Below are 20852 nucleotides of genomic sequence, written 5' to 3'. Positions count from 1 at the left end.
GTTAGTGGTGGAAAGAAAGGAAGTGTAAAAAGAACCAGTAAAGGCGGTGGGATCTGAAATTGCGATTAATAAAAAACAGTTTAAGATTATCCCAGTTTCCCAGAAATCATATATCTAGCACCCTGACTGAACCAAATCTAGTAGCAAGTCCTGAAGCAAAGGCCTCTGAGGCTCCAGCCAGCTATTACAGACTACTTTGCTAAGTGTGTAGCCTCGACACAGGACAGATTTACCTATGTTTTGTTTGTAATCCCTATCAGCCTACTGCAGAAGAAGCTCCGTCAAAAGGGACCAATAATTAGAGGCAAGGAGGCTCAGTGTGTTTAAATGTAAAACAGTATAGGCATTTCAAGCAGTAAGTTCTAAATCACTTAGGTTAAAAACTCAGGAGCCAAGCCTTACAGGCCATCTGTAGGGAAAGAAGAGTTAAAGGGAGATAAATCCCAGGTCTTTGTGATTCCCACATGAATGGCCAGTGGAAAGAACAATTAACATGCGAAGCATGTAAGGCCTGGCCTATTCAGTATAACCAATCTCCTCACTGTCAATAGAGGCTTTGTTAGTCTGAGAGCTGTGTCAGAGGGCTACCTTCTGGAGTTGATCTGCCAAAAGAGGAGGGGGGTGGTAGAAGGAGAACAAGGCCTACCTGAGTCTTTCCCCCCACAAGTTAATTTTTTTGTCCAAGGTTCCAAGACTAAGGAGAGACAGAAGATTGACACTCTACCACTTATCAGAGAGTGTGTGTGTGTGTGTGTGTGTGTGTGTGTGTGTGTGTGTGTGTGTGTGTGTGTGTGTGTGTGTGTGTGTGTGTGTGTGTGTGTGTGTGTGTGTGTGTGTGTGTGTGTGTGTGTGTGTGGTGTATAGCTAATTGGAGATAAGTCTCACAGACTTTCCTGCCCAGGCTGGCTTCAAACCATGATCCTCAGATCTCAGCCTCCTCAGATGCTAGGATTACAGGTATGATTCAGTGGTATATGCTTGCTAGGCAGATGGTCTACCTCTTGAGCTGTGCATCCAGCCTTTTTTGCTTTTTTTTTTTTTTTTGGCCAGTCCTGGGGCTTAAACTTAGGGCCTTGGCTCTGTCTCCGAGTGTCTCTATGCTCAAGGCTGGGACTCCACCACTTGAGCCACAGTGCCACTTCCAGCCCTTTCTATTTAGGTGATACTGAGGACTTGAACCCAGGGCTTCATGCATGCTAGACAAGCACTCTACCACTAAGTCACATGCTCAGCGCTTGCATAGGTTATTTTTGAGATGGGTCTTACTTTGAGCTTGGACTTAGTCGCCTGGCTTGTGATCCTCCTACTTGTGCTTTCACATCCATTGTTCAGATGAGTCTTGCAAACTTTTATGCTCAGGTTAGCCTCAAACCATGACCCTCCCACCTCTATTTCAAATAGCTAGGATTATAGGTTTGTGCCACCATACCTGGCTGGTCTCTCAGCATGTATTTTTCACAAATTGAAGCCTAGAGTTGATCAACTCCAATAATTTTTTTCCTCAGCTTTGTGGTGCCTAACCAAGAATAGTCCTACATGTGTGTGTGTGTGTGTGTGTGTGTGTGTGTGTTGGTTCTGGGGCATGAACTCATGGCCTGGGAGCTGCCCTTGAACTTTTGTGCTCAAGGCTAGTGCTCTACTACTTGAGCCATAGCTCCACTTCTTCCTTTTTGGTACTTAATTGGAGATAAGTCTCTTGGGTTTGTCTGCGCAGACTTGCTTCAAACTGTGATCCTCAGATCTCCGCCTCCTAAGTTGCTAGGGTTAATTATAGTTATGAGCCACTAGCACCCAGCTTGCTTTTTTTTGCCAGTCCTGGGGTTTGAACTCAGGGCTTGGGTACTATGCCTGAGCTCTTCAGCTCAAAGCAAGTACTCTACCATTTGAGCCACAGGACCATTTCTGGTTTTCTGGTGGTTAATTGGAGATAAAAGAGTCTCATGGACTTTCCTGCCCAGGCAGTCTTTGAACTGCGATCCTCAGCTCGTAGTCTCCTGAGTAGCTAGGATTACAGGTGTGAGCCACCAGCGCCTGGCTCCTCAGCTTGCTTATTGAGCTAGGGGCTCAAGACATAACACTAAGCTGCCATAAAGTCAGCCTAGGCAAGAAAGTCTGAGAAACTCTTATCTCCAGTAAACTCAAAAAAGCTAGAAATGGCTCTGTGGCTCCAGTGGTAGAGTACATGCCTTGAACAAAAGCAACAGCACCCAGGCCCTGAGTTCAAGCCCCAGGCTCAGAAAAAGAAAAAAATAAAAAAAGGACATAGTCCTATTATTGAGTTGGTGGCTCAAGACATAACCCTAGCTACCCAGGAGGCTGAGACCTAAGGACTGTTGTTCAAAGCCAACATGCATGGAAAAACGTATGCGATTCCATCTCCACTTAACCAGCAAAAAAGCCAGAGTTAGAGTCATGGCTTAAGGGGTAGAATACCAATTGTGAGCAAATGAGCCAAACAAGAGCATGAAGTACTAAGTTCAAGATTGGGAATCTGCTACATAAAAAAAGTTATTATTGAGTTTACTCAGTTGCCTGGCTCTTCTTCCCCAAAGGATAGACTTTCACCTTCCAAGCACTTGAGAAAATCCCTTGAGGCCTGACTAATGCCAGTTTCTTTGACTCCATGTACTTAACCCTGGTGCTAAGTCCTAGGCTCTCTAGGCACTGGGTTCAAATCCTGACATTTCAGGGTCAGTCTAAAACTTGCAATCAGCTCATTATAATTATATTCTTCTAACGACCTCAGATGCAGAACCTATGCTGGCTTATTGTAGGGCAGAGTCTAGGTGGTATTATTATCTACATGCAAGATGTGCTTTCTCTCCATGTGTAGGAAGGCCTCATAAAGGTCATCTGATACTGACAAATATGGTATTCTGGGCAAAACAACAGATACTTTGATTTTTTTTTTGGGGGGGGGGGGTCAGTCCTAGGGCTTGAATTCTGGGCCTGGGCTCTTCAGCTCAAGGTGAGCGCTCTACCACTTGCGCCACAGCACCACTTCCCATTTTCTAGTGGTTTATTGGAAATAAGAGTCTCATGGATGTTCCTGCCTGGGCTGGCTTTGAACCGTGATCTCAGATCTCAGCCTCCTGAGTAGCTAGGATTACAGGCGTGAGCCACCAGCGCCCAGATATTTTGAAAGTTGTGGAAATCACATGTTGGAATGGACAGAAAGGAAACTTAGAGCTGTGAGTTTCAACTTTATCTTCATAATGTCCCTTATATCCATCTTCGTGCTGTCACTCAGCTGGTGCTGTATCACTTGAGCTAAGCTATCAGTTCTGGCTTTTTGCTGGCTAATTGGCAATAAAAGTCTCTCACTTTTGTCTGCCGAGGTTGGATTTGAATCTTGATCCTTAGATTTCAGCCTCCTGGGTAGCTAGGATTATAGGCATGTGCCCTGACATAATTGTGTTTTAATTTTAAAAACATTATTTTTCTTAAAAAAAAACAAAAAACCAAAACTATTCCTCAATTTTATCTTTTTCCAATCTCTATTGTCTTTTCAGTCCTTGTCCACTCAAAACCTTATTTTTCAATCCTACAACTCCTTTTTGTGTGTGTGTATGTCGGTTGTGGGGCCTGAACTCTGGGCCTGGGCGCTGTCCTTCAGCTCTTCAGCTCAAGGCTTGTACTCTACCACTTGAGCCACAGGGCCACTTCTGGCTTTTTCTGCTTATGTGGTAAAGAATTGAACCCAGGGCCTCATGCATGCAAGTCAAGCATTCTACTACTGAGCCACCTTCCTAGCCCCAACTCCTTCATTATTTTACTCCTTTACTCAAACACTTGTCAATCTGTCTTCTTGGCTTAAATGAACATTTGTCTCATACCCTCAGAAAACAAAAACCCTAAGAATAAACCTAACCAAGGCAGAAATACCTCTATAGTGAAAACTATAAAAATCTGAAGAAAGACATTGAACAAGACACCAGGAAGTTCAAAGAACTCCCATATTCATGGATCAGCAGAATTAATATTGTTAAAATAGCCACAGTACTAAAGGTGATCTACAAATTTAACACACTATTCATCAAAATCCCAAGGCCATTCTTCACTGAGATAAAGAGAAAACAATCCAAAAATTCATATAAAACCACAAAAGGCCCAAATAGTCAAAGCAAATATGGACAAAAAATACAGGAAAGCCAGGCACCAGTGGCTTACACCTGTAATCCTAGCTACTCAGGAGGCTGAGATCTGAGATCACAAAGCCAGCCCGCACAAGGAAAGTCTGTGAGACTCTTATCTCAACTTAACCACTAGAAAACTGGAAGTGGCGCTGTGGCTCAAGTGGTAGAGCGCTAGCCTTGAGCTGAAGAGCTTAGGGACAGCGCCCAGGCCCAGAGTTCAAGCCCCATGCAGACCAAAAAAAAAAAAAAGGCAGAAGGTATTATAATTCCAGAACTCAAACTTTACTACAGAGCCTACACTAAGAAAAACAGCTTGGAACTGGCATAAAAATAAGTCAGAAAACCAACAGGATAGACCAGAAGACCCAGAAATAAACCCATATACTTACAGCCATCTGATTTGAGAAGGGAGGCAAAAATATGTGTTGAAAGAAAAGCCTCTTCAACAATGGTGTTAGGAAAACTAGATATCCATATGTAGAAGACTGAAATTGGATCTGGATCTCTGTCATCTTAGACTAATAACAACTCAAAATGGATCAAAGACCTCAATGTAAGACCTGAAACCTTGAAACTAGTATAGGAAGGAGCAGGAGAAACATTAGAATTTACTGGCATAGATAGGAACTTCTTTAGTAGAATTCCAGGGACTCAGAAAATTGGAGAGAGAATTGACATTGCATCAGGCTAAAGTTTCTGTACAGCAAAGGACATAGTAACTAAGCTAAAAAGACAAACTACACAATGGGCTATTCATCTGACAAGGGCCTGATATCCAGAATATACAAAGAACTCCAGGAACTAAATTCCCTCAAAATCAAAACTCCAACTAATGGGCAAAGGTGCTAAATACAGACTGTCAGAAGTAAGAATGGTCAATACACAGGAGGAAATGTTTATAATGTCTGGCCATAAAGGAAATGAAGACAGGTGTCAGTGGCTTACACTTGTAATCCCAGCTACAGGACGCTGAGATCGTGGTTCAAAACCAGCCTGGGGAGGAAAGTCTGTGAGACTCTTCTCTAATTAACCACCAGAAAATGGGAAGTGACACTGTAGCTCAAAGTGGTGGAGCACTGGCCTTGACTGAAAGAGATCAGGGACAATGCCCAGGCCCTGAGTTCAAGCCCCACAACTGACAAAAACAGAATATGTGAATAGCAACAAATACTAGTGGGGATATGGGGGAAAAGGGAAACGAAACCCTAATATCCTGGGCTGGGAAGGTGGCTCACTGGTAGAGGGCTTGCCTTACATACATGAAGGCCTTGGTTCAATTCCTCAGTACCACATAAGCAGAAAGCTGGAAGTGGCACTGTGGCTCAAGTGGAAGGGTACTAGCCTTGAGCTGAAGAGCTGGAGGGGTCAGTACCCAGGCCCAGAGTTCAGGCCCCACGACTGACCAAAAAGAAAAAGAAACCCTAATATCCTGTTGGGAATATAAACTACTGCAACTACTTCACAGCGATGTGGAGGGTCCTCAAAAATAAATAAATAACTAAATATAGAACTATTCTATGATCCAGCAATACCACTCTAGGGTATCTACTCAGTATTAGAAGTCAAGGTTTCGTAAAGACACTTGCATATTCGAGTTTATTGCTATACTACAGCCAAATTATGGAGACAACCCTAATGTCTGACAATAGATGAGAGGATTAAGAAAATGTGGTATATATACACAGCAGAATTTTTTTTTTTCCTTTTTGGCAGTCATGGGCCTTGAACTCTGGGCTGGGGCACTGTCCCTCAGCTCTTCAGCTCAAGGCTAATGCTCTACTGCTTGAGCCACAGCGCCACTTCCAGCTTTTTCTGCTTATATGGTACTGAGGAATTGAGCCTAGGGCCTCATGCATGCAAGGCAAGCACTCTACCACTGAGCCACCTTCCCAGCCTCATACAGTAAAATTTATAACATCTATTAGGAATGAAATTGATTTATAAAATGCTTTGTTAAATGGCAACTCCTTTGTACAACTACTTTTAAAGATGATAATTTATTTTAAAAGAAAAGATAATACTACGTCATTCACAGGGAAACGGATAGCCCTCAAAAAAAAAAAATATGTAAAGTGAAATAACTTAGGCTCCGAGAGATAAGTGGTACAAATGGTACATGTTTTCTTTCACATGAGGAGGTGAGATCTAAATTATAAACAAAAGAAAACTTATTCTAGTTACACACACACACACACACACACACACACACACACACACACACACACACACACACACACACACACACACACACACACACACACTAAAGGTTATACTCAGGAAGATTCTAATGGTATGACTCTTCTGAACAATTAACAAATGGTTTAACAAATGAATACCAGGAACCTTAAACATGTTTTGTTGGGAAGTAGGACAGATGAATAGAGAAAGGAAAGGTGGGCAGATGGTCATTATATTCAATATACACATGTAAAATGGAATTACATAATTTAAGGTATAGGTGGGATTGGAAGGGGTGGGGGAGAACAATGGAATGGTGACATTGACCAAGATGCACTATATTCATAATCTGACTTGTTGAAATTAAACTCCTTTGTACAATTTCTTGAAAAAAAAGAAAGAAAATACATTTGTCTCTCTAAAAAAAAAAAAGTTTGTTCAGCCAGTAGCCGGGCATCGGTGGCTCACGCCTGTAATCCTAACTAATCAGGAGGCTGAGATCTGAGGATCATGATTCAAAGCCAGCCAGGGCAGAAAAGTCTGTGAGACTTTTTATCACCAATAAACCACTAAAAAACCAGAAGTGGCGCTGTGGCTCAAGCGGTAGAGCGCTCGCCTTGAGCTGAAGAGCGCAGGAACAGCGTCCAAGCCGAGTTCAAGCCCCACGACCGACAAAAAAAAAAGTTTGTTCATCAATTGTTGACTGCAACTGAAGGGACAGAGGGGTCCCAGGAAAGATTAAGATGAAGGGAGAAGTCACTCACCTGTCTTTGACTTGCAGCAGGTAGCAGACCAAGCAGTAGCCAGCACAACTTTGCACAAAATTGCGTTGGGCACTGAGGAACGCCTCAGTGGTGTAACTGCCATGCTCTTGTAGGAAGTAATCAAGCAAGGAAAGCTGGGACTGTTTTTTCACTTGGTGGATGGAAACAGCATTGACCACTGGTTCAATCATGCCACTGTCGGCCGAAATCACAAGAATCTTGTATGGCTTGATCCAAAGGGGCACTCGCTCCTGTTCCCAAATGGACTGTGAGGAGACACAAAAGTACCGAGACTCTCAGCTCTCTCTAAGCCAGAAAAGCAAGCTGTATCTCCCTTCTTTCCTAACTTTCTTTCCTTTGTCACCTTGGATTCTAGGCCATCAAGTGAGTGGTCTACTGAGGGCTGGAAGCTTCGAAAGAAAGACAAGGGCCTCTCAAAGGCAGGAAACTACATGTAGAGAAATGCAAGAAAAGCTTTCATATAGATAGAAGGTCCAGAAAATACCTATCATCTTATACACAGGGAGGTTGGTACTATCATTAACAAAACAGGAACCAGATATGGTAGGACATGCCTGTAATCCAGCATTTGGGAGGAAGAGGCAGGAAAATATTCAGTTTGAGGTCTGTCTAGACCAAATGATTAGAGCTTGAATAAATAAACAAAATAAAAATCCAGCCAGTCGTCAGTGGCTCACGCCTGTAACTCTAGCTACTCAGGAGGCTGAGATCTGAGGATCACGGTTCAAAGCCAGCCCAGGCAGGAAAGTCTGTGAGACTCTTATCTCCAATAACCACTAGAAAACCGGAAGTGATGATGTGGCTCATGCGGTAGAGCACTAGCCTTGAGCTGAAGAGCTGAGGGACAGAGCCCAGGCAGAGTTCAAGCCCCATGACTTCCAAAAAGAAAAAAAAAAAAAAAATCCAGGTATGATGCCTCCCAGCTTCTTGGGAGGTAGAGATCAGGAGGATGGTAGACTAAGACCAGCCCAGGTAAAATGTTAGTGAGACCTATTTCAACAAAAAAGTTGGACATGGTGGAATGTGGATGTCATTCCAGCTATAAAGGAAGCTATTGGTATGAGGATTAAGGTCAAAGGCCAGCTTTGGGTGAAACCTAAAAGGTACTTGCGGGGGGGGGGGGGGGGGGGGGGGGCAGGAAGGCAACTCAGGTCTCAAACTCTTGCTTTGCTTTTTTCACTTAAGGCTAGTGTTCTACCACTTGAACCATACCTCCACTTGTGGCTTTGTGCTGGTTAATTAGAGATAAGAGGTCTCAATTACTTTTCTGACCTGGCTGGCTTTGAACTGTCATCTTCAGATCTCAGCCTCCTGAGCTATATATTTACCCTGGGCTCCAGGAAGAACAATAAGCATCTTGTGATTAAAAAACAAAGTGCCTCTCAAGCAGCCAATGCCGGCTTCTAATCATCTTTTTTTTTTTTTTTTTGGGGGGGGGGGGGGCCTGGTCGTGGGGCCTGAACTCTGGGCCTGGGCGCTGTCCCTCAGCTCTTCAGCTCAAGGCTAGCGCTCTACCACTTGAGCCACAGGGCCACTTCTGGCTTTTTTCTTTTTGCTTATGTGGTGCTGAGGAATCGAACCCAGGGCCTCATGCATGCAAGGCAAGCGCTCTACCACTGAGCCACCTTCCCAGCCCTCTTCTAATCATCTTGAAGAGAGAAGGCAGACTACTAGACTTTAGAGAAAAATACTAAACTAATGCTTAATCAAATACCTGTGACTTGGTTCTGCTTTAACTATGCTGACCTTTTTACTCCCTGCTCCAATTCTTCCTATTTAACTTGAGATAACACTCTCTGCATGTGTGCATGTGTACACACCAAGACAGATGAAGATATACTAAGTGCTGTCTTCCTCTGTCTCATGTAGTAAATCTCTGCTCTCTATCTCTTTATAATAGCTCTCTGTCTCATGTTTTGTATATGTCTCTTTATTTGGTGTATGAGGGTAAGTGGCTGGACTTAATGTGGGACTCCGTGACTCTAGGCATGGAGTTCAAAACACTTGGTTTCAAAACCTCCTGAGACCCTGTCTAAAAATTACTAAAGCAAAAAGGGGTGAAGGAGTAGCAGAGCAACCACTTAAGAAGTATGATGTTGGGCTGGGAAGGTGGCTCAGTGGCAGAGCGCTTGCCTTGCATGCCTGAGGCCCTGGGTTCGATTCCTCAGCACCACATAAGCAAAAAGAAAAATACCGGAAGTGGCGCCGTGGCTCAAGTGGTAGAGTGCTAGCCTTGAGCTGAAGAGCTGAGGGATAGCGCCCAGGCCCAGAGTTCAGGCCCCACTACCGGACCAAAATAAAAAAAAAACAAAAAAAAAACAAACAAAAAAAAGAAGTATGATGTTCTCAGGCTGGGAAAGTGGCTCAGTGGTAGAGCGCTTGCCTTGCATGCATGAGGCCCTGGGTTTGATTCCTCAGCACCACATAAGCAAAAAGAAAAAAGCCGGAAGTGGTGCTGTGGCTCAAGTGGTTGAGCGCTAGCCTTGAGCTGAAGAGCTGAGGGACAGCGCCCAGGCCCAGAGTTCAGGCACCAAGACTGGAAACCCCCCCCCCCCCCAAAAAAAAAAAAGAAGTATGATATTCTGAGATCAAAACTACAGGATCATAAAAGACAGAAAAGGATTTAGGGTTAGAAAATGAGCATGTTTAAGCTTGGCATAATAACACATGTCTAAGAGCCCAGCCCTAAGTAGGCTGAGGCCGGAGAATCTCAAGTTTTAGGCCGGCCTGGGTTATATAACAAGAGCCTTTCTCAACAGAAAAAGAAGAAAAAAAGATAATAGTTTAAAGAACTACATTAAACAGGTGAATCTGCTTGTAAGTGACCAAGTGATTCATGGGAATCAGGAAATCAATTTCTCCACACTGGAACCCACCCACCCATTTCAGAAGTTCTGATTGTAAGGGCAAAGCCCCTGTCTTCAGTGGTCAGAAAAGGGTAGGTGCAATTTACAAAAGCACCAGTAGAGGCCGCCATAGAACTGCTATGGTTTCTCAGAAAACTGACCTAGGAGAAAGACAATTTGCTTTTTAGTCTGTTTCCAGTTGAGGCCTGGGCAGAAGCTGGTCCCCAGCAAGTGTGGGGACTGGAAGTTTGTCAAGTGCCAAGGCTTTGAATTTAATCCTCAGTATAAGAAGAAAAAAAGAGTTGGGCGAGCTGGGCACCGGTGGCTCACGCCTAGCTACTCAGGAGGCTGAGATCTGAGGGTCACGGTTCAAAGCCAGCCCGGGCAGGAAATTCCGTGAGACTCTTATCTCCAATAAGCCACTAGAAAACCAGAAGTGGCACTGTGGCTTAAGCGGTAGAGCGCTAGCCTTGAGCTGAAGAGCGCAGGGACAGTGCCCAGGCCCAGAGTTCAAGCCCCACGACTGACAAAAAAAAAAAGGAATTGGGCCCTGGTGGCTCATGCCTGTAATCCTAGCTACTCAGGAGCCTGAGATCTGAGGATCATGGTTCAAAATCAGCCCATGCAGGAAAGTCCCTGAGACTCTTATCTCCAATAAACCACTCAGAAAACCAGAAGTGGCGCAGTAGCTGAAGTGGTAGAGCACTAGCCTTGAGCTGGAGAGTTGAAGGACAGTGTTCAAGCCTAGAGTTCAAGCCCCATGACTGACAAGAAGAAGAGGAGGAGGGGGTCGGGGGGAAAGGATCTATGTGGTCATTCAGGTGTGCTCGAGTTGGGCTGAGGCCCTTTCCTTCTTTTCCTTACCTGCAGTTGCTTCAACACCTGGAAGGCCAGCAGTTCCTGCCGAAGGTCATCCCCACACTTGACAATGACTGACAGGAGCCGCCAATTGGGGAGATGGCCATAGGGGGAGCCTTCTCTGATCCGCCTGTGAAGAAAGAAGAAAGAAAGTATCACTGGATAGAGTGAGGACTCAGGCTGCCTGGAAGTCTGATGGACCTTTTGGAGGCTGATGGGTTCCTGAAACCGCTTAGGAATTCTGAGAGTAGAGAGACCACTCCTTACTCCCACTCACCGTACTTTTTCCTGCCAAGGCTCTTTGAGGGCAACGGCAGAAGGGTCTTCTGGGTCTCGCTTGAAGGCTGTGGGGGTATGAGCTAGCTGTTCTGAAAGGCGCCGTCTAGTAGGAAGAAAACACATTTGTTTAGAGAAGTTACCCCAGAGCTTCAGGCCCTGTCTACGCTGGCATTCTCTGCACTAGTCCTGGACTCTAAGCACATAGATAGAAACCTATGCTGAGAGAGAGAGATGCATGGAAGGAAAAGCCTCATCTGCAGCACCATTTTGCTAACTTGGGCACTAGTGGCTCATGCTGGTAATCTTAGCTAGTCAGGAGGCTGAGACCTGGAGGATCATGATTTGAAACTAGCCTAGGCAGAAAAATCTGTGAGATTCCATCTCTACTTGACCAGAGGCCCTGAGTTGAAACACAACTACTGGAAATAAAATAAAAATTCGGGGTATCTGGTCCTCTCTATTCCCCTACCCAAATATTGATTTAGAATGGATGTGACTCCAGAATCTCCTCCCTCCCACTTGATTCTGAGGTCCCACTTTGGGACCTCACTTTTTTTTGTGTTGTTGGCTTCATTTACTTTTGGTGGTGGTGTTAAAGACAAACCCGGGGCCTTGCACGTGTTAGACAAGCAGTCTATCACTGTGCCAGTCTCCCACTTTGAGAAACACTGCTTGAATTCCTTTCTTGGCTACTCCCGCCCCTTTAGAGTCCCTCTTAACATTTCATTTCTTCCTGTAGCTGTTTGAGTACTGTCTCAGCCTTCTTCAGTAATGTCTTCACTGCCCTAAGTCAGGTGGCCTCAGGACAAGGACAAAGTAGAGAAAAGGGAAAGACAGGCTGAAAGACAGAGAGGAAGGGGATGAAGCGGTGTCTTAGGAAGGGATAAAAAAAGGAGGCGCGATGTGATCTGGCCATACCGGATATCCCCTGCTGCAATGAACACAGGTTCCTTGCTCTCCTGGCTGGTGATGCTGTCCACGGAGAACTGGGAGATGTTGTCACAGCTGTTGGTGTGCACTTCAGGGAGCTGGGGAGAGCAGGGGAGTGCTGGTCAGAGGTACTAAGCATAGAGCTCTGTCACTCTGCCTGCCATCACCATGGCATGTTCACCCCTCCCTTCCAGACTGTTGAGTAAGCCTCCCATGGTTCCGTGCCATTCTAACCACTTGCAGCTTGAGCTGCCTGGGCATGCTCAAAGGACCCCACAGCAGTGTTTCTCAAAGTGTGAACTACCTGTTCTCAGAACTGACAGAGCAGCTTGCTGGAATGCATAATTCTAGGTCCTGCCATCCATCTGAATTAGCATGACTGAGAATGAAAATTGGAAGTCTGAATTTTTCAAAAGGTCTCCAGAGACTCCCAACATACTAAAGTTTGCAAACCACTGCCAAAGATCATAAGCTGAATTCTCAGCCTCATCTTGAGTGAGAGGCCCTCAAGGTTAAGGGTTCATTCTTCCCTGTGGTTTAGAATTCTTCTAGACTAGATTTCTCTGAGCAGTTCAATCTAAACCGATCTTATCTCCTCACTTCTCTCCTTTACTCCACTGTTACCTAATGTATGCTGCCTTATACATATATCTTCTGTAATTTTTCTTCTTAAATGTCTATGTCTAATTTCTCTAGCTGAATTGAAAACTCAAACATAGAGATTTAGAGATTCGTGTGTGTATGTATGTGCACTGGTCCTAAGGTCTGAATTCAGGGCCTGGGCACTGTCCCTGAACTTTTTTGCTCAAGGCTGGTGCTCTACCACTTAAACCACAGTTGCACTTCTGGCTTTCTGGTGGTTAATTGGAGATAAGCTTTTCATGGATTTTCCTGCCCAGGATGGCTTCCAAGCATGATCTGCAGATCTCAGCTTCTGGAGTAGTAAGGATTAAAAGTGTGAGCCACTGGCAACCAGCTAAGTCCCTGTATAAAATCCTGCTCTGGTTCCTTATAATCCAGAATAAAATTTAAGTTTCCACAGCTAACAAGATCCTCCCTATACCATGACTCATGGCAACCTTCCTACACCATGACTCACAGCAACCTCTCCAGCCTCCTTACTCAGGGATTCTCACCTCACTCCCACAGCATGCAAATTTTCTTTCAGTTCTTATCAGGGGCCAGGTACTGTCTTATCTTCCAGTCTTTGTATACAGATCCTTTGCCCCAAAGCTTTTTTTTCTGTCTGTAGTGGGGCCTGAACTCTCTATCACTTTAGCCACAGCACCACTTCCCGCTTTTTCTGCTTATGTGTGCTAAGGAATTGAACCCAGGGTCTCATGTATACAAGGCAAGCACTCTAACACTGAGCCACCTTCCCAGCCCCATGCCCCAAAGCTTTGTCCAGCTAATTCCTACCATACTTCATGCATCACCAAGAGATCACTTCCTCTAGCTAATTTTTTTTGTTGTTGCTGGTGGTGGTCATGGGGCTTGAACTCAGGGCCTCTGCGCTGTCCTTGAGCTCTTTTGCTAAAAGCTAGCCTAGCGTTCTACCACTTTTGAGCCACAGTACCAGTTCCAGTTTTCTGGTTGGTTAACTGGAGATAAGAGTCTCATGGACTTTCCTGCCCAGGCTATCTTTCAATTATGATCCTCAGATCTCAGCCTCCTGAGTAGCTAGGAATACAGGCATGAGCCACCAGCGCTAAGTCTTCTAGGAAATCTTTTGACTCCAAATAAAGGACTATCTTCACCCTTGGATGGTCCTGTAATGTCCCATCTTCTGCACTATCTTGTTCTCTTTCCTATTAGGTCATAAACTTCTTGAAGGTAGAGACCAAGTCTTTTTTTTTTTGTTTGTTTGTTTTTTTGCCAGTCCTGAGCTTTAATTCTGGGCATGGGTGCTGTCCTTGAGCTTCTTTGTGCTCAGGCTAGAGCTCTGCCACTTGAGCCATAGCACCACTTCCAGCTTTTTCTAAGTAGTTTACTGGAGATAAGAGTCTCACGGATATGGGCTGGGATGTAGCTCAGTGCAAGGCACTTGCCTAGCAAGTGCAACGTCCTGGGTTCGATCCCTAGTACCAAAAAAAGAAAAGACAAAAAAAAATACAGGTAAAAAAAAGAGTCTCACGGATATTACTGCCCAGTCTGGCTTCAAACTGTAATTCTCAGATCTCAGCCTCCTGAGTAGCTAGCATTACAGGCGTGAGCCACCAGCTTACTTAGCAGAGGCCAAGTCTTATTCACTGGCATATAGCACTCAGGTGTGGCACACAGAAATTCCTTCAGTATTTTTTTTTTTTTTTTGAGACAAAGTGGTCTTGCTATGAAGCCCAAACTGGCATTAAATTCATGATCTTCCTGCCTCAGCCTTCTGCATGCTGGGATTACAGGCATGTGCCACCATGTCCAGTATAAAAAATACTTTGTGAAAGAAAGCATGGCTTGCCAGTATTTGCTAGCTTAAAACAGCTTTATTTAGCAAGTGTTCAATAAATAAGTTCATGACATTTTTCACTCTCCAGGGTCTACAAGTTCTTCCTTATATTTAACTTGAATTCTTTCTTCAGGAGAACAAGCTCCACATGAATCTAACCCAGATCAGCTGCTCAGAGATTGTCCCTCTCACATCTATACCACTCATTTGGGCTCTTGGCTCCCCCACCAGGGAGGAGACTGTCTTATCTCCAATGTCTTGAAAGCTCCCGAAGAACAGGGGATGTGCCCTGGTATTACCACTGTGGAGCTCCCTCACCTCGACTTGTAGCTCGCCTATGTCATCCACTGACCAGGCTTCGTCGTCATTGTCATAGTTGGGCACGGTGCTGAAGCTGCCAGCCCGCTGCTCATGGGTGATACCACATTCAGGCAGATTCTCTACAGATCGTGTGCTCCGAATTCGGTTCTCAGGGATCCGGGCAGGGACACTGGTAGTGTCGAAGTTTTCACATTCAAGGACTTCCACATAGATCAGGTAGGGAGCCTAGTGGAGGAGGTAAGAACAGTATTTGCAACTTACCTCTACCACCACTTTTCTTTTTCTTTCTTTTTCTTTTTTTTTGTCAGTTGTGGAGCCCATACTCTGGGCCTGGGCACTGTCCCTCAGCTCTTCAGCTCAAGGCTAGCACTCTACCACTTGAGCCACAGTGCCACTTTCAGCTTTTTTGCTTATGTGGTGCTGAGGAATTGAACCCAGGGCCTCATGCATGCAAGGCAAACACTCTACCACTGAGCCCTCTTTCTTTTTTTTGTTGGTCACAGGGCCTGGGTGCTGTCCCTGAGCTCTTTTGCTCAAGCCTAGTGCTCTATCACTTTAAGCCACAGCTTATTTAGTGGTTATTTAGTGGTTAACTGGAGATAAGACTCTCACACACTTTCCTGCCTGGGCTGACTTCGAACCTGTGTCCTCAGATCTCAGCCTCTAGAGTTGCTTGGATTACAAGTGTGAGCTACCAGCACCATTAATGCCTGGCTTCTATCACCACTTCCTAAATCTCAATTCTGTTAACACAGTTCTTCCCGTTGCCCCTTCCTAACTCTAAGCCTCATCTACCTTCATACATGAACACCATAGTAAGGCAGGAACTTGTCATATATGATCACCTACATAAAGTATTTGGGTGAGAGAAAAAAAAACAAGTTTTCCAGCTGGGCTTCAAATGACCTGATTTTGCAATTGGACCAAACTATTCCAACTAGAAATTACAACCGTGGGCCTGTCCTAAAGACAGGACCCTAGAAGCTGCTGGGGACATAAAGATGGGACAAAACTTGGCACAGTCCCAAGAAGGACTCTAATCTTTCATACTTCCTATGAAAGACGAATTGGAATGATGTAGTCATTCTAATCGGCACATTCAGTTACTTTTCTCCAGTGATGGGCATCCTTTTTTCCTCTCTGCCTACACTGTTCAGAAAACGTCTTAGAAACAAAACATTTCTCTACCTTCATAGTAGCTGTATCTAGATAGCCTGAGAACTTCAGAAGAACTGAGGAAGAACTATCAAAATGAAGGTAAGGAACGGGTGGAGAGTGCTTCTTCTAAGATATAGTTAAGAGGGAAGGTGAAAGATTAGGCTTGATGGCTCAGAAAAGCAAAGTCTAAGAAATAAGGAAGGAGGGCTCTCAGCATCACAACAGTGACGGAATACAGTCATGGTTGACACGTGTACCATGAACTATGAAGGGCATCTAAGGTGTTGGTAGGCGATTCTTGGGGCATATACATAAACTTTAGCAATCATGGGTGAACAGTGAAATCAGTGATAAGGTCTGAGTCAGAATCTACCTACCTTGTCCTTGGAATTGAGGACAACTGCCTGTGTGTGGGGCACGCGGACCACGTGGTGGTCAAAGCCAGCGGTGGGTAGCCAGACTCGGGCAGGGAGCTTATGGTTGAGCAGGGAGAGCTCTGAGATCAGCCGCTGGGTTTTCTGCTCTTTGGTGGGGAGAGTGGCCAGCCGTTTGCCAATTGCCATTAGGGACTTGATGAATTCTCGCTCAGGAGCCAGTCGGACAGGCTATTGAGAAGATTAAGACAAAAAAAAAAAAGATGAGTTAAAACAACAACAACAACAAACCCAACAGATATTGAAAAAAGTAGCCCACCCTCTTCAATGACTCCTGGCCAAGTAGACCAGGGCCTCTAGTATCTAGAGAATTCTGGGAAAGGAGCTAACCCAACCCTCTCAGCTTGAATTGAGAACAAGTAGAGCATTCCTTCTTTGCAGTTTTACTCCTTGGGGAATCCAAGGGATATACACTCCTTGTCTGTTAAACTTGAGGTCCTCAAGGACTGTCCTAAGGCTTTAAGACAGGCAAGGGGACAACAGGTCCTCAGAGAGAAGTACGCCTTCACTCGTCTCAGGATAGGATTGTCTCCTCATCTGAGTCCTTGGTCTGGATCCCTGTTGAAGGGCTTTGTCAGGGCCCACGAATTAGGAAAGAAAGCTCCACATCTATAGTCTCCTTCCAAAGAAGGAAGGTGTTCTTCATCCAAGTGACTTTAGGTGCCTTCCATGGTACTCCACAACCATCCCACATTCTCTTAACACGAGATCAATGCACATGCACAGGATGAGAAAACTACATTAATGAGGGAATGGTGAAGGGGAAAAGAAAAAGCAGAGGGAGGGAGGAATGAGTAAATGAATGGAGAAAACAGTAGCCTATTTTTAGTCTTGATGACCCTGAAGACTGTCTCTAGTAATTCCTCCTTGGGTCCTCCTCCCCTACCTCTCAGCAACTAGGCTCCCATTTTAGCTCCCTATTGTGAGGCTGCTTATGCTAAGCACTTCAGTCATCCCCCGAAAGGGCAAAGTCAGTCTGGGAAGACAGGATGGGGAAAAAGTTGGACTTAGCTAGACATGAAGAAGGGCTCTGTAGTCCAAGTTCTTCTATTCCAAGGGGCATTTTATCAAGATAGCCACTCAACTTCCCAACCTATCCCCCCTCAGCTACATAAGCAAAATATCTCCTCCTTTTACAGGAATAGCATTGTACTCACCAGACTTTTCTTTCTCTTTCTGAATGTGCCTTGCTTAGTTTTCTGATAGAGATTTTCTACCTTAACTGCGGGGCGGTTAGGGGACTTCTTTTGAAAACTGAGCAGTATACCATGTCCACTTGTGTATATAGGACAGAGCCAGGGTAGAGGAAAGAAACAGCAACTCTGTCAGCCTCTCATGACAGGAAAAGAGGGGCTGGCAGTAAGCAATGAAAGAGTGTCAGAATTAGAAATTTAGGGGATAGGGAGAAGAGAGATAAAGAAAGGTAATAGTATTGGACTTCTTTGAATCCTGGGGGCTTAGTAGAAAAGACTGAAGCCTTGGGTTCAAGCCTCACACAAAGACAGAAAGAGACAGAGAGCAAGAGAGGGAAGGAGAAAGAGAGAGAACTATCTGAAATATCTGAGCCCTACTCCATCCATTCAGGTGGCAACCAGTCACCATCCCAAGGACCTTCCAGCCCAACTGATTCATAGCCATCTCATATTCTAAAGGGCAGAATTCCTTTCCATTCTCAAATCAGCATTTGAGATGGGGGTCTCTATGTTACATGAGTATGTCAGAAATGTGACCCCTAAGTTACAGCAACATGTTGGAAATGTGACCCCTAAGTTACAGGACAACGTTGGAAATGTGACCCCAGGCCTCTAGAGAGAGGCTCTGCCACATGGGAGGAGATAACAATCATGACTGAAAGGGGAGCAGCACAGCACATTGAAAACTGATTGGGTAGACAAATAAAATAGAAAAAAATAGAAAAATAAAATAGAAAAAATTTTAAAAAATAGAAAAAAAATCATTTAAACTCCCAGAGGGTCCAGCATTTCCTCTCACGTCTTTATCCAGCAATAAGGTCTAAGACACTGTGGGTCTAGAGGGTCAGGAGTTAGTCCAGAGGGAATAAGAAAGGAGAATGGGGATTAAAGAATACCCTGGACAGTAAACTGGGAAAAGGGAAGAATTCAGACCTGGAAGAAATGTGGTGAAAAGTTAAAAAGGAACACCAGTTGTGGGGAAGTAAAAAAAACAAAAAACAAAAACAAAACCTTCTTCCGGTCAGGTCCTGTTTGCTTTTGGAGTTGCTCCCAAGCAGCTCAGGGTCTACCATTTAGAAGACTGGCTGAATACGTTGTGGTCCAAGGACAGAAGCCATGGGGAAGAGTTCTGGGTGGGAGCAATAAGACCCAGGAGGTTCTGCCAAGCAGTCTTTGGCTCTAATCCAGGAGTGATTTCTACCTCTTTCCCAGCTGTTTGTTCCCGAGACCCAGGAGCTGGCATGGAACAGCACAGCATCCAGCCCAGCTGTCTCTGAGAGAAGGATCAACCCAGCCTGTCTGCCTGGGCTCCTGTAGATGCCTACAGGGCTGGGAGGGCTGAAAGGGAGAAGCCTATCTCCCAGGAATTAAAGGGGTCTTTGAACTCTAGCCTCTGCCTGGAGGCTCAGAAGACCTGGGACGGAGAGGAAATGCGGCCATGGGGGGAGCCTGCCACCCCAGTCCCAGCCTGGCCCCACTTACGGAACTGAATGAATTATCAATACTCTCGGTGCTGGAGGAGAGCTCCTGGGAAAGGGCCAGAGGGCAAAGGGAGGAAGAGGGGGCAGGGAGGGAAGGGAAAGAGACAAAGGCAAAGAATTTAGCTCCAACTTGGACCATAACTACTTCTCTTGTGCTGTTCTAATTTAGTGAAAGACACATAAACACAGAAATCCCACTTGCCCGATTCTAGACATTTGTGGGATGCTGAAAGGACAGTTCAGACCTCGAGTCAAAAAGGCCGAAGAGACAAAGCAGCCTCTCCTTTTTACTTTATTCTTATCTATTCTTGCCTAAATGAGTCTTATTTTGGGGGCTAAACCCTAAAGTCAGGCCCTTTTGGCAGTAGCTGTGCGGCTAAGCTTCCCTGCTCTTCCTCTGTAGTTACTCACGTGCTCTCAGCCAACCCTTCTTCATGAAGATCACTGAGAGGAGACGGGACTCCATGAGCAGCATGACCCCCATACTAGAATTCTTTTGAAATCTCAGGAAGAGCTAAACTTTCTTTGCCAAGTACATTTACCTTTTCTCCAATCAGCTTCTGGATCACCCTGGGAAGCCTAACCCCAACTTGAGCCTATGTGCCAAGGGCATACAAGACCCATGAACATAGAGGCTCTGGGTTGGATGCTAGAGGAAGTAAGACTAGCTCAATCTTACATCCATCAAACCTTCTAAAGCTTCCTGACAGGCTATTTCACTTGACATTGGGCATATTACAAGTTTTTCTTACTTAAATTGGACACTTTTACCTAAATTCACTGGAGAAAGCTGATTATTAGCTGGGCAGTCGCTGTCCTAATCGTAGCCCAGGGGTAAAAATCTAAGCATCACCCCATTCCTGTGTCTTAACTGGTATCAGTGAACAAAACTGGGGACAGGGATGGATGGTACGTGAACTCTCATTCAGTAGTTCTGCAGAAGCACTCGAAGTGCAGGGCCATCTTGGGTTCTGCCCAACAAGGTCTACCAGGGAAGGGTGCAGGGGTAGTACATGCACACAAACGGCAGGAGGAGGGGGGCCTGGACAGAAAAGGCAAAGTCCTGAAAGCTCCCAGGGCAAGAAACCCATGGACACTGAGATTTAGTCTACAACCAGCATCTCAAGTATCAGCTTAATTCAGGTTCATGTTTTAAATTCTATTCTAACTGGAGGTCCTATAGTTGGGATTTGGCTTGGAAAATTGGGGCTGAAGAGCATTTGTAGGGAAAAGCCACACCTGGAAACACTCTCCTAAGGCAACAACTCTTTACTTCAGTAGAAGTGTGAGAGACAATGCAGGCAGTGAAGGCACCAGAATTGATGACAACATAGTGGTTCAATTTCTACACCTGATCTGTCTAGAGAAGGAACAGCAGGCAGGACATTGGCTCTATGAGCAATGCTCTGGCCGATTCTCTCACAGAAAGGTCTCAGTGGACTCATTAATAGCCTTACGGGGAGGGAGGTATAGTATGAGCTGGCCCTTTCCTCCTACTCCCTAGGCTTGAGTCACTCATACTGAGTCAGCTGCAGGGAATAAAGCTGAGGCCAAGAAGCTGACATCACACCATATCAGGCTGGAAGGCCCACTGGGCCTCTAGTGTGACATGCAGCAGATTTCTCTGTACAAAGGTTGCACTCCTGAAAAGACAAAATTGATCTGGTGTCCTTATGTGGGAAAGGGCGGAGGTGGTACCTAAACCACTCCCTGCATCCCCACTTTATGCCAAAATATTTGTCATTTGGCTACGAATGGAAAGGAAGGCTGCCTGAACAGAGAGCCCTGAAGTGGCTGATTAAAAAAACTGCTT

At 45.1% G+C, this 20852-nt stretch overlaps 1 protein-coding gene across 4 annotated transcripts in view; it reads right to left on the bottom strand.

The window, feature by feature from the left end:
* Nucleotides 1-20852, bottom strand: part of Pi4kb (phosphatidylinositol 4-kinase beta) — a 41419-nt gene that overhangs the window by 2830 nt on the left and 17737 nt on the right. For 3 of the 4 annotated variants that reach the window (XM_042681338.1, XM_042681334.1, XM_042681336.1), the window contains 7 exons: nt 19041-19085; nt 16309-16536; nt 14771-14998; nt 12001-12110; nt 11081-11185; nt 10810-10933; nt 7079-7344 (listed from right to left, as the gene is read on the bottom strand). In XM_042681338.1, coding sequence (XP_042537272.1) covers nt 7079-7344; nt 10810-10933; nt 11081-11185; nt 12001-12110; nt 14771-14998; nt 16309-16536; nt 19041-19085 — 1106 coding nt within the window. The remainder of the gene's footprint in view (nt 1-7078; nt 7345-10809; nt 10934-11080; nt 11186-12000; nt 12111-14770; nt 14999-16308; nt 16537-19040; nt 19086-20852) is intronic. The other variant, XM_042681337.1, reaches the window with a different exon arrangement.

The sequence above is a fragment of the Dipodomys spectabilis genome, unplaced genomic scaffold (assembly GCF_019054845.1).
Source record: "Dipodomys spectabilis isolate Male_0828 unplaced genomic scaffold, ASM1905484v1 ptg000069l, whole genome shotgun sequence".
Lineage (NCBI taxonomy): Eukaryota > Metazoa > Chordata > Mammalia > Rodentia > Heteromyidae > Dipodomys > Dipodomys spectabilis.
The sequence above is the reverse complement of the archived record's forward strand: the minus strand, read 5'-3'. Positions and strand labels throughout refer to the sequence as shown.